Here is a 13,319-nt window from a genome sequence, read left to right on the forward strand (position 1 = left end):
CCTCTCTGTTACCACTATAACAAAGCAGGGTAGGGAATAAAGAGGGTGAATTTTGAGAACAAACAAAAACAACCATTCTTCCAAACCCATTAAATGTAATCATAATTATTTTAAACAGAACTGGGCAATTCATACCTTTTTATTGCATTTTTCACAATGATAAGCATTTGCACCTTCTAATAAATCTCCTTTGACATATTGTTCCAAAGAATCAAGAAGATTTTGGTGATTTCTAATGTCTACATTCAAAGTCGTAAAAGATTCTTCACACTCGTATCTAAAGATATTATTTAAGAAATGATCAGAGAATTTATTCCTTAGTTTTCTAAACATCTTATTTAGTTATGGACTCAATGAAAACTACTTTTGCAATTTTTATAACATAACACAAAACCCATTAAGTCATAAAATGTTACCAATAAATAAATGAGTTACCATTTATGGGTCACTTATCCTCTGCTGGGCATACATTAGGTTGTTTACACACTACATACAACAGGTGCTTTGTCTTCATGACAAATATTTCTCTATCACCATCTCCACATCAGAAATGAGGGAAGTGGGATTCAGAATGTGAATTTGGTCAAGATTACTAGGTGAAATGGTGTTTTCAAGCTAGGTCTGTCTGGTTTCACAGCTCAATCTCTTTATAGTCTACCATGCTGCTTCCACCATCATCTGTTTAGATCTATTAATGAGCTGAATTTTTAAATGTTTCTCCTCTTCTGTAATGGAAACCTTACTAAAGCACAAGTTTAAACACACAAATGAATACGAGATAAGCAATCTGAATAGGAGCCACAATCCCACCTTGTGGCAATTTTCTACCAAAGGAATTTTCAGATTTCTGGTGAGACATATTCATGCATTTAGAACATGGGATGTGAGGAAGTCATTCTCAACCATTAAATTCACTCACTCAACAAATACACTGAGTGCCTACCATGTTTAAAGCCCTGTGGCATAGTCAATGTTTAAGACAGTTCCTCATATTTAGGGCTTTTCAATTTAGTTAGGGGAAAAAGGTACACAAATAAAGGCATTTATAAGTGACATGAATGGAATATGAAGTATTAAGCAAACTGTTACTATAACGGGCGAACAGCCCATAGAAGAGAAAAGAGAAATTAGATTTTATGATTCCAGTTAAAAACTAGGACATTTGAAGCTGAGAAGTCAGCAAAGTTTTTCCGTAAAAGGCCAGATAGTAAATATTACAGGCTTTTTGGGGCCATGAGGTCCCTATGGCAACTACTCAACCCTGCTGTTATAGTGAAAGTGGTCAGACAGTAAGTAAAGGAGTGGGTATGTTCCAATAAAACTTTACAAAAACAGATGCAGGGCTGGATTTGACCTATGGTCCATAGTTTGTTAACCCCTGCTCTTGATAAGTAAATACCCTAAAACAGATTGTCTCAGGACCCTTTATGTAACCTTCCAGCATATAACAAGACTAATTTAGTTGTGGAATAGGTATTTGAACTTTAGGGATTTTACTTAAGATCATGCTCTCTGGACATTTTCACTTGGCAAAGGAAATCAATAATTTCCAAATAATTTTGAAAACTGTCTAAAACAAACCAAGAAAAACTGACCAGAACAGATGACCAGAAAATTTAATTTTTATCAGTAATTAAAAACAGGAGGTGAAAATAACAATTTTATTGTCCACCTAATGCACAAGGTCTTTCAAAAGGATCAAAAGTTGCCCAGTCTCAAGACAGGAATAAAGACACAGACCTACTAGAGAATGGACTTGAGGACACGGGGAGGCGGAAGGGTAAGCTGGGACGAAGTGAGAGTGGCATGGACATATATACACTACCAAATGTAAAACAGATAGCTAGTGGGAAGCAGCCGCATAGCACAGGGAGATCAGCTCCGTGCTTTGTGACCACCTAGGGGGGTGGGATAGGGAAGGTGGGAGGGAGACGCAAGAGGGAGGGGATATGGGGATATATGTATACGTATAGCTGATTTACTTTGTTATACAGCAGAAACTAACACACCATTGTAAAGCAATTACACTCCAATAAAGACATTAAAAAAAAAAAGTTGCCCAGTCTATGCAAACAATTTTATGGCCTTATCCAGAAAGAGTAGTTTAGCATTTACATATAGTATTAGCACTCCCTCAATCATTTTCCCTGTGTTCAAAAATAAAGCACATACACACACAACCTATGACTGTATATAATGCTGTTTAGACTTGCAGAAGATACTATCCTACTGTGATTGTCTGGTGAGAAGGGATTTCAAACCAACATTAATTGACAACATACAAGAGAAGTTCCAAAGTAAAACTTCCATACAATAGGCATAAACGTGTATCTATCAGTAATGAACTTTAATAGTTATTTAACTATTTTCAATAAGAGCCTTTAATCAACTTCCCCTTTAAGAAAACCAAAAACCAAAAAAAACCGAAACCCGATTTGTTTAGTCAATTTTGCTATAAAGATTTTGTGTGGGAAACATACCTTAAAGACAATGACAGTAATCAATGCTATTTTCAAAAAGTCAGCATTTCATTTGTATAGGAAATAGTGCTCCATGCCTGTTATCTTCTAAACTTAACATATTTACAATATTGTAACTATTTTAATTCTAAGATAAAGGGCAAATTCATAAGTAATACCTGTAGCTATGCAAAATGCCATTTTATTTTCTTAGGCATGATCATACATAAGAACATGTAAGAGTATGAAATAGTAAGAGCTTAGGTGTAGTTAAAGGAACCAAATATTATTTGACAAAAACAAACAGACCCATAAAGTTCATGAGACTTTTCTGTACTCTTAAACTTCACTGTAATAAAATGAGAAAACAAACAAAACCCCCCCCACAGCAGTAAGGTATGCGCAATATGTAATTCATCCAGCCTCAGGTATTTAGTAATCGGTAGCGTACTTCACTTTTGTACATAACTAATAGTAAAAATAAACAGTACAACATACACTTTAAGTATGAAATTAGCACTTACCTATGTGGGCAGCCTTGGCAAATCTTCTGATCAGCAAAGGAACCTCCTAAAACTTTACTTAGCATAGCTGGGTGTCCTAAGGCTTTCAAAGCTTCATCTAAACTATCCACCAATGAATTAAAAAATTCTAAAGCATCATGTTGTTCACGAAGATTAACAGGCTCACCCCAAAGCCTAAGAAATGAATGGAGTAAAATATGTAATGTGCGACACTCCCAAAACAATATATACAATATATTTTTCAGGAAAAAAGCAATACAACCACAAATGACACCACAAAAACTGAGATTTTATTCCTCAACTACAGGAAGTAGAAAAAAACAAATGCCATTTATGTATCGATTGCTGTGGGGAAGAAAGTGAGATTCATAGTAAAAGTGGTACTTCAGTGGGGAAGAAATACCATGAAACTACTGGTGTGGCTGGATGCACAGTAAAGCTCCAGGAAGGATGGTTTCTGTAGGTAATATAGTATAAGCATGCATTTTGAATCCAACTGAAGACGCTGTTAAAATTGGGTGGCTGATCTCACTCTTACGCAGATAATTACTACTTCATTTCTTTCATTTTGCTTAAATTTTGGGTTACAGATACAGTGCAAAGATAATATTTACTCTTAATTAAATTGACTTTTCCGATCGAAAAGAGAAAGGTTTGACTTGTTTTACAGTTCATCTCTTTTGAATAATCTGAGGATTTAAATTAGGTAAATCAATCCTGAGAAAAGAAAATATCAATTATGTGAATGATAAAATGAGAAGTGATACTAATAAAACCTAGGCACTGCTGGAAACTATGACATCTAATTTTGTATTTATAGCGTAATATACATTGAGAATATAAGTGAATTCATTCAAGCAACAGAGACGACAAATTTATTTTAAGTATGCAAGAGGAACTGTCTTTTAATAAATTCCTTTGTAACACTTTTACTATGTAGCAAATAATCTCACCCTAATTATATTTCAGCTGTTAAATTTGCATATAGCGAGTTAGAAATCAAATATATCACTTGTTAAAAGCTATTTTACAATGGAGAGATTTGTTAAGACACCAAGGGATCAAAGCTAACATCACCAATAATCAGATAAACTGATACCATGTGCCTCTGAATGCAATGAGAAGCATATAATAACATCACCTATGTAGTTTTCTTGCCAAAAAGTTTAACCTGAATCTAATCATGGGGAAATAATCATACAAATCAAGGAAGTACCATAAAGGTCATGACAAGTTAGGGAGATTATTTTAGAGAAGACTAAAGAGGTAACAACCAAATTCTTGTGATTCCTTCTAGGATACCAGTCTGGAATTGGAAAAAAAAAAAAAAAGAAAGAATATTTTGGGGAAATGGAAATACATATTGCTGAATATCAGGCGTTACTAAATATTAAATTTCATGCATGTGATAACTGTATTAAACATTACATAGGAAAATGTCCTTATTCTTAGAGGATACATTTTGAAGCATGCAGGGGAGTTAAAGTGTCATATTTGCAACTATCAACTCGTTTAGAAAAAACAAACAAAAACCAAAACCCAAGTATACATATAAGCAAATATGGCAAAATGTTAACAATTGGTAAATCTGGGTAAAGAGTATATATCATAAAGGTGATTATTATACTACTTTACCTTTTCTGTTGGTTTGAAATTCTTCAATATAAAAAATCGGGGGTGGGAAATGTGGTTAACTAACCCACATATATATCTAGAGTATACTATGTATAGAGTATATTATGTGTCTAAAGTGTGGATAATCCAAAAGTGCTAGTCTAGACAAACTGCGAGCTCCACTAGCATAGGGAGTAATTAATTGAGAAGTCAAAAATGCAAGGGCATTATAAGATAAGCAATAACTATAACTGAATGACAAATTTTAAGACAAAAGCTCAAAAAGCTTGAGAGTAATCTGGAAGAGGAAGAACAGAAATGCTAAAAGCCTTATGGCAGAGACGAGACAAGCTAGAGAAAGAATGAGAACGGGAATAGTCAGAAAGGAAGATGAGAGGTGCTGAGAGGTGATGGGACCAAAAGAGCAAAAGCAGAGCTGGGAAGGAGGGTGGTGCATGCAAGCCAATAAGTATGGATTAAGTAGGGGGCCTAGTTAGAGGAATTTATACGGTGAGTCATTGTATTATAAAGCAGTGGTTTCAAAAGAAATCTAAGTAGTATCCTTGTAGGCAAAAGGGGAGCTGCTCTGATTGAAGCAGGGAAGGTGGACAAGAGCGGCAGTGTCAGGTGACCCTTTGCTTCCCCTGCTCTCAGCTGTCTGGGAGATACCTTGAAGGGATTCTAAGGAGTATTATTTAAGGGAATCTCTTGGTGGTCCAGTGGTTAGGACTCTGTGCTTTCACTGCAAAGGGCTCAGGTTCAATCCCTGGTTGGGGAACTAAGATCCCACAAGCGTGCAGTGTGGCCAAAAAACAGGAAAAAAAAAAAAAAAAAAAAAGTAGTAGTATTTAAAAAACCCAATGCTATGAAGGATTATAGCATTCTCATACACAGTACAGATATGTGGTTGTGCTACAGTATTTTAGCACAGTGCACGACATGATAGGTGATGATAAAAAAAAACAAATGAAATAAATGAAGCCAGAGAAATAAGATCAAGACATAATCGAAGATTTTTAAAAAATTAACAACAACAAAACCCAATGTATTTATTGCACCTTTCCTATAAAACTGTACATTAGAATAGCCAAAGAGTTGCTATGGGGAAGTTTTCCTTTATAGATCTCCTCTAGCTAAAAAATGGAAGAATGATAAAATTAGAATGTTGCCATTTTGTAATCCTCACGAAATGCTGCATTTAGGCAATGATGATCAATGGCTGTTATAAGACAGAGACAGACAGACATTATGTACTTCTCACTGAGGTCATCGTTATCACCTATGAAGCAAGCCTTGTCTATCTGCTCCAAAAAAAAGAAAAATCACACCTGAATTTGATCAAGCCTCTAGATCTCACTACCTATTTATATGACATACAGGGGACTGAGGAAAACAGAAACCACCACAAGGATCCCATCAATAAAATCCAGATGGGAAAATTTACAGAGCTAACTACCTTTTTTATTCTCCCCAACAAATAACTACAAGGGTGAAAAAAGATTAGAAGAGACTAAAGAGTCATGTCAACATCTGCAGCATACGGACTTCACTTGGATCATGATTTCAAAAAATTTATAGTAAAAAAGGTATGAGGTAATTGGGTAAAATCAGACATTGACAAGGATATTAAGGAATTTTTATAAGACATGGTAATAGTATCATGGTCATGTTATAAAAAAGACGTTAGAGATACACACTGACACATTTATGGATGAAATTATGTATTTGCTTCAAAACAATCTAAAAAGTAGATGGCAGTGTAGATTAAATAAGATTGGCCATGAGTTGACAACTGTTGAAGTTGAGTGATGAATACATAAGAGTTTATACTCTTCTCCCTACTTATGTAAATATTAGAAGCTTTCAAAATAAAAAATTATTAACATCCGAAGAGACTAAAGAATGCTGCCTCTTACTATGACACTTTCTACCTCCTTTGGGGACAATGAGAAAACAAACCTAACTATGAAGTAAAGTTTGATTATTACTACTGCTTAAATACTAAACATAAAAGTGCCTTCCAGTATAGGTTTTATAAGTTTAATGTTAGTGTCATGAGATAGTCATAAAGGTTTAAGCAGTATCCCAATTACTATTCATCCATAGTTTACCTGAACTGTTTCCAAAATCCTCTGGGCACATAGTACTGTAGTCGAGAAGCAGCTAAATGACCAAAGATGACTTGAAGGTGTCTTAGAACACCAATATTGTACTCTTTCCTATCTTCTGTTTTACTTAATGCTGGTTTCTCTTCAAACTGTTGAGGGTATCCAAATACATCATCTCTGGGATCAACATTGCTCTAGAAACCAAAAGTTATCATTAATGAGCTAACCTAACTTCAAAGTATAGTAAAAATATGTTGAGACAAATGCTATACGATTAGTGAACAAATCACCTGTACTTCTATTTATTTCCAAAGCACTTAACTTTCAATTTATAAATTTTAGTTTACAGTATCAGTGTTTATATCCCCACCCCTTTCACATAAGAGTTGTCATAAAGGAATAACCCTCACTAAGTATCGTAGAGGTAGGTAATATAGCAAAATACAGTAGAGTGATTAACTTAGACTGAACTGGATACAAATGCAGGCTTTGCTACTTATAAGCTAAGTAACTTTGAGCAATTAAGTGCCTCATGTGTAAATGGGTTAACACATTCTTCATGTAGCTGTTGTGAGAATTATATGAGACAATGTATATAGAGTGCTCAGACTTGTAAACATTCAATACAATATACATATTAAGATTAGTTGGAAAAACTAGATATCCATATGCAAAGGAATAAGGTTGGACTTTTCCCTAACACTATACACAAAAATTTACTCAATACAGATCAAAGATTTGAATGTAAGAGCTAAAACTATGAAACTCCTAAAACATAGAGCAAAAACTTCACGACACTGGATTTGACAATGATTTATCGGATATGACACCAAATGCACAGGCAACGAAAGAACAGAGACATACTGGACCTCGTGAAAATGAAAAAGTTCTGTGCAAAGAAATTGGAACCCTTGCACACTGTTGGTGGGAAATGTAAAATGGTGCAGCCACTGTAGAAAACAGTTCCTAAAAAAAATTAAAAATAAAACTATAAAATGATCCAGCAATTTCACTTCTGGGTAAAACACCCAAAAGAACTGCAAGAAAGGTCCTGAAGAGATATTTGTACACCCATGTTCAGAGCAGCATTATTCACAATTTTGAATTCCACCAAAAGGTGGAATCAGGGACTTCCCTGGCGGTCCAGTGGTTAAGACTCCATGCTCCCAGTGCAAGGGAAGCGGGTTCGATCTCTGGTCGGGAACTAAGATCCCGCAGGCCACGCCGTGTGCACCACCGCCCACAAAAAGGTGGAAGCAACCCAAATGTCCACTGATGAATAAATGGATAAACAAAATGTGGTATATACATTCAAAGGAATGTTATTCAGCCTTTAAAAGAAAGGAAATTCTGACACATGCTATGAAATGGTCGTTACGTTAAATCAAACAAGCCAGTCACAAAAAAACAAATACGGTATGATTCCACTTATATGAGGTACCTAGAATACTCAAATTTATAGAGATGGAAAGAGAATGGTGGCTGCAGAACTCTGTGTGGGACGCGGATGTAGAAATAGACAATGTCCAGTCCCTGCCCACGAGAAACTTAGTCTAGGGAAGGAAAAAAGCACACAGGCAAAAAACAGTGCAATAGGGTGCTGAGACAACACAGAGCAGAGGGTACCATGAGAGCAAAGTTGAGATACCTTATTTGAACTGTATCATACTTTGTCTGCTGGTACAATTAGCTATCTCTACTGTGCTTAACTCAACAACCTAGAGATGTGATGAATCACAGAACTAGAATCTGAACTCCACTTTTCACCCAGAGCAGTGGTTCTTAACCAGGTATATGGTGTGAGCAATGCCTATGAAACTTCTTAAAAAAGTAAAAATGCTCAGACCCCAAACCCTGGATGATGCAGTTCAGCAGACCTAGGGAAGAGTTGGGGTCTAGTGTATGTTTCAGAAGCCCTCCCTGTAAGTGATAAACTACCTCAGAGCAAATAGTTCGGTGACTGAAGAGAGGGAATGAGAAAAGAACCATTTAAGATATTTACTACAATCAGAGCATGCTCTGGCTTCTCTCTTCAGCTCTCACCAACACAACACCATGAGTAGGAAAAGGTCAAATAAAAACAAAGAAATACAGCGTGGACACAAACATGACCACAGCTTAAGTCTGGCCATAGTCTCTTCTTTAAAGAACGATGCCATAGTTATGTCAACTCTGATCCACCACTACAACCTAATTTTTTCACAGCTTTATTCTGCATTGAATACTTGGTAGGAGCCTAAATTTTGTCACAAGTAGAAGTTTGTTTCCTAAGCAAAAATAGTTATGATCTGGGAGAAATGCAAAAGTAATCTAAAAGTAAACACAGACAATGAAACTGGCATAGCACATATCTTGGCATAAATAAATGGAGATACATAATTAAAATATCAAATAGAAAAGTAAAAATATAATTTAGACTATTACTAAAAATGAAGATTCTTATCATTATACAAACTCTAAATTATACCAAACCCCCAAAAGTGAGTACATTAACTGTTGTGTTAAAACGTATAAACTATCATAAACATTAACTGTAGTTGCAAGTCTGTTAGGTAGTGAGCACTATATTGAGGTAGCAGTCTGTGCCAGGAGATTCTAGCTTTATTTTTAAATATTTGCCAACAGGTCCAGTGAAAAGTCTAACGCTTTCTAAGAGAGAACAACAGTATCTCGTATCAGAACTTCAAACACAGAAAACAAAAATGCTAAATAAAATTTACCTCGTTGTCCTGCTTCTCATCCCCAGACATATCATCATCTACATCGCTACCTGTGCCTTCAATTGCGAGAATACCATTCCTAATGGACGGAATCATGTAGAGTTGCTGAATCACAGAATTCATATAACAAGTAGCCCCAGCGTTTTTCAGCCCCACAAATCCTTTTGGTGGGCGGGGTCCAACAGGTGGCAGATATTCCCACTCAGTAAGTGCTTCACAAGCTGAGAGAAGACAAAAGATTCTTGCAGCACAAATAAAAACATTTTGCCCACTTTAGACTTTATTAAGCTGATAAATTAACATTACCAACAATTCCACTACTCCTATAGCCACCTGAAATAGTGCTCTAGGTATGCATTTCACCCTCAACAAATTGAAGATACACAGCAACACATACCACTATATAGATTCTTACCCCACCATCTATGAACCCATGCTTTATCTAATGTTGCTTCTATGGCAGTCTCACAAGATGATACAAGGCTAATTTCTACATGTTAACTTTACTTTTAACTTTATTATAATTTAGTCATTATGAACTGTAACTTCTTCTACTTTTATATGTTTTTTTCAAGTGCCTTCAAACTCCTTCTGGCATGAAATGTTATACAAATATATCAACATATGATAGCTTACTAAGTTTTAAATAATCCTAAGATATCACCTGGGTTCACATCCAGGTTCTGATGCTTACCAACTCTTTCATCTTCAGGCAAGCCTCTGTTTCCTTCTTAATAAATGTAGTAAGACGTGCTTTGCCTATAATCACCATGTTATTTTGAGGAGCAAACGAGATAGTGGATTTGAGTTCTGTGAGAACTGTAAATCACTGCCTATATCCCTCTACCTAGTATAAACCTGGAAACAATGTAAACATCATCACGTATAAGACCAATTAAATAAATTATATAGTATATTGAACTGAAAGGTAGAAAGGTATATAGCTAATAAACGGATTTAGATAAATATTTATGTGTTGATAGGAAATGATCACAGATATATTAAGGGGAAAACAAAGTGAAGAACACTGTGCACTCCACACCAATCTGTGGTTAAAAAACTAAACAAACAAAAAAAGATTTTGTATGTGGATTTTGCATACTCAGAGATTCTGGGAGGATAGACATGAACTGAAGATGACGGTTACAGCTATTGAAGGGGACCAGGGGAATGGAATGGGCAGGAAAAATGTTTTAGAATACATCCTTCTCTGGTAGTTGAAATTGTTACCACACAAATGTACTACTTAAAAACAAGCGGCCTTTCTCTTTCTGCCGTCTTGGAGCCTGTGGAGGAGCACTGGGAACAGGACTTCTAAAACAGCAAATAGGTCTGGAAGGCTGTGGTCCAAGGCTCTATTTTTGCTGGCTATAAGCAGGGTCCTGTGAAACCAGAGGGTTCCTCTTCTTAAAACTGAAGGTGTTTATGCCCAAGATGAAACTGAATTCTACTTGGGCAAGAGATATGCTCATGTGTACAAAGCAAAGAACAACAGTGACTCCTGGTGGCAAACTGAACAAAACCAGAAGAATCTGGGGAAAGGTAACTTGTGCTCATGGAAACAGTGGCTTGGGTTCCTGTCAAATTCCAAAGCAACCTTCCTGCTAAGGCCACTGGCCACAGAATCTGTGTGCTGCTGTACCCCCTTGAGGGTTTAAACTTATGAAAATTAAATAAATAAAACTGTGGATTTGTTTAAAAACAAACAAAACCCCCCACCCTACTATATACAAACTTGACTGAATAACTGTCTAACGTTTTAAGAACTTTAATCAGAATCTCCTAAAATGTTAAAAAGTCCTTATATTCTAAAATATATCAAAAAACAATTTGACATGTTCTTAAAAACTTACCATAATCAATTATATTCTTAAGCTTTGTAGATAAATGGTTTTCTCCTAAAACAGAAGAGCCTCCACTGTGGTCTGCTTTCTTATTTCTGCTGTCTCAGTCATTTTATATTGCCCTCATCCCTTTTGAGCTTCGGTTCTATATCAGTAAGATCTATAGTCTACAGTCTGTTTCATGGGCTTCATGTGAGCATTAGCTGAGGACCAAGGGCACTAAAATATTATCTTCTCACATTCTTCTCTTTAAAACCAGATTTTCTTAGAACTCATATGAAAATAACATTAAAGAGCTTCTAAAGTGAGGGCCTGAAAGGTTTTCCAATGCATGTAATTTGAATTTTTAAGTTTGAACTCTGAAATTTATTTTGACTGTTTATTATTCTGGAGTTTGGATTTCAGTCCAGATTTGACTGAAATGAAATTTATTTTGTTGCTCAATACTTGTACCACTTACAGGAAGACATTTAACAAACATCTGAAAACTTTTCTACATTAAGACTCATTGCTTGTAATGGTCTTAAACGTTATACTAGTTGCTGAAAGGAAAACATGAGTTGAAGATGTTTACTAGAAGGAAAACAGGGCTTCCCTGGTGGCGCAGTGGTTGAGAGTCCTCCTGCCGATGCAGGGGACACAGGTTTGTGCCCTGGTCCGGGAAGATCCCACATGCCGTGGAGCGGCTGGGCCCGTGAGCCATGGCCGCTGAGCCTGTGCGTCCGGAGCCTGTGCTCCGCAACGGGAGAGGGCCACAACAGTGAGAGGCCCGTGTACCGGTACCACAAAAAAAAAAAAAAAAAAAAAAAGGAAAACAGAATTTGAACACATTAGAGAACTGTCATCAGAACTTTGTATTTTAAAATACTTACTAGTTATTGCTGTGCCAATGTAATACATTTCAGTCAAAGAATCTACTATCTGTTTGAGGTTCCTCACACAGCCAACAGCTAATGCTACAAGTAACTCAAAGCCTGCATTAATGGTAGCTGGTGAACTACAGACTGGAATAGCCTGTTCAGCTGGCAGTTCTCCATTTCTCATATACCGTAGGTAAACATTGGATGCAGGGAAGATGAAATCATCAATTAATTCCTACAAAGGTGAAAAACGGATTATGTATTAGCAATGATACATATTTATATAAAAATACATGTAAAGTTTTATATGCGTATGTATTTTTTTTTAAAGAAAGAAATGTCTCTTGGAAGGAAATAATGTTAAATTAATTGTCAGAATTCAAGATTTCATTACATTTCAGAAAACTTAGATTTTCTAATAAAAAGATCCCACTTCAAAACACTATTTACTACAATTAACAAACAAACCCAATTTCTCAGGTTAAAAACTCATCAAGAATGAGTTGACTGTAGCACTTAACAAAAATTCACATTAAGTAAATTTACTCTTAATCACATGTATACCAAAGCTCATCTTGAATAAAAATGAAATGTCCTAAAATGATACTTTTTGTTTCCTCGAGTTACCACGTTATGTGAAAAAACTCATCAAAGAAACATGGTAAATATGCACAGTCTTACATAATAGAAGTCTGTCTCATTCTGAATAGTCTGATGAAGTAAAAAGTTCAGATTTTCTAAACAGAAAAATTAAATAGTGCTTGCTTACTTCACACAGTACTGAAATTTTATTCATGTATAAAATTTAGAAACGATATTTTAAAAGTTACTGTTACCTCTATATTCTTTAAAAGTAGAAAAGAGAAATGATCAAGAAAACACACCCAAGACATGATACCATAAATTAACCAGACAGATTTGCTAATGAACATGTAGAATGTTAATGATACATAGCTTAGGACCAAGCCGACAGAAATTACCTTAATGAGATTAGCACCTCCTTTTTCACAACCAATATGATATTTTTTCTCAGGGGTTTGAAAGGCCAGTAACTCTTTTGTTACTCCAAGGTGGCCTTCCAAGATTGTCTCTTCAACACCCGTTTCACCTGTTCTTTTAACATCATCCTGCCAAAGAAAAATATCAAATGCCTAACTTACAAAAGGGCGGTGAGATGTCAGAACAAGACT

The 13,319-nt window shown here is 35.7% G+C and overlaps 1 protein-coding gene and 1 pseudogene across 6 annotated transcripts in view; one reads left to right on the plus strand and one right to left on the minus strand.

Annotated features, from left to right (window-relative positions):
• Positions 1 to 13,319, minus strand: part of USP9X (ubiquitin specific peptidase 9 X-linked) — a 126,754-nt gene that overhangs the window by 18,666 nt on the left and 94,769 nt on the right. For all 6 annotated transcript variants that reach the window (XR_012329224.1, XM_033849996.2, XM_033849994.2 and 3 more), the window contains exons 29-34: positions 13,110 to 13,256; positions 12,142 to 12,364; positions 9,426 to 9,646; positions 6,709 to 6,899; positions 2,984 to 3,157; positions 136 to 277 (exon numbers count right to left, since the gene is read on the minus strand). Coding sequence is in view for 5 of the 6 variants with exons in the window: in XM_033849996.2 (XP_033705887.1) it covers positions 136 to 277; positions 2,984 to 3,157; positions 6,709 to 6,899; positions 9,426 to 9,646; positions 12,142 to 12,364; positions 13,110 to 13,256 (1,098 nt within the window). In the remaining variant the exon portion in view is untranslated. The remainder of the gene's footprint in view (positions 1 to 135; positions 278 to 2,983; positions 3,158 to 6,708; positions 6,900 to 9,425; positions 9,647 to 12,141; positions 12,365 to 13,109; positions 13,257 to 13,319) is intronic.
• Positions 10,562 to 11,091, plus strand: LOC117310385 (large ribosomal subunit protein eL33 pseudogene; annotated as a pseudogene).

This window comes from Tursiops truncatus, chromosome X (genome assembly GCF_011762595.2).
Source record: "Tursiops truncatus isolate mTurTru1 chromosome X, mTurTru1.mat.Y, whole genome shotgun sequence".
Classification (NCBI taxonomy): domain Eukaryota; kingdom Metazoa; phylum Chordata; class Mammalia; order Artiodactyla; family Delphinidae; genus Tursiops; species Tursiops truncatus.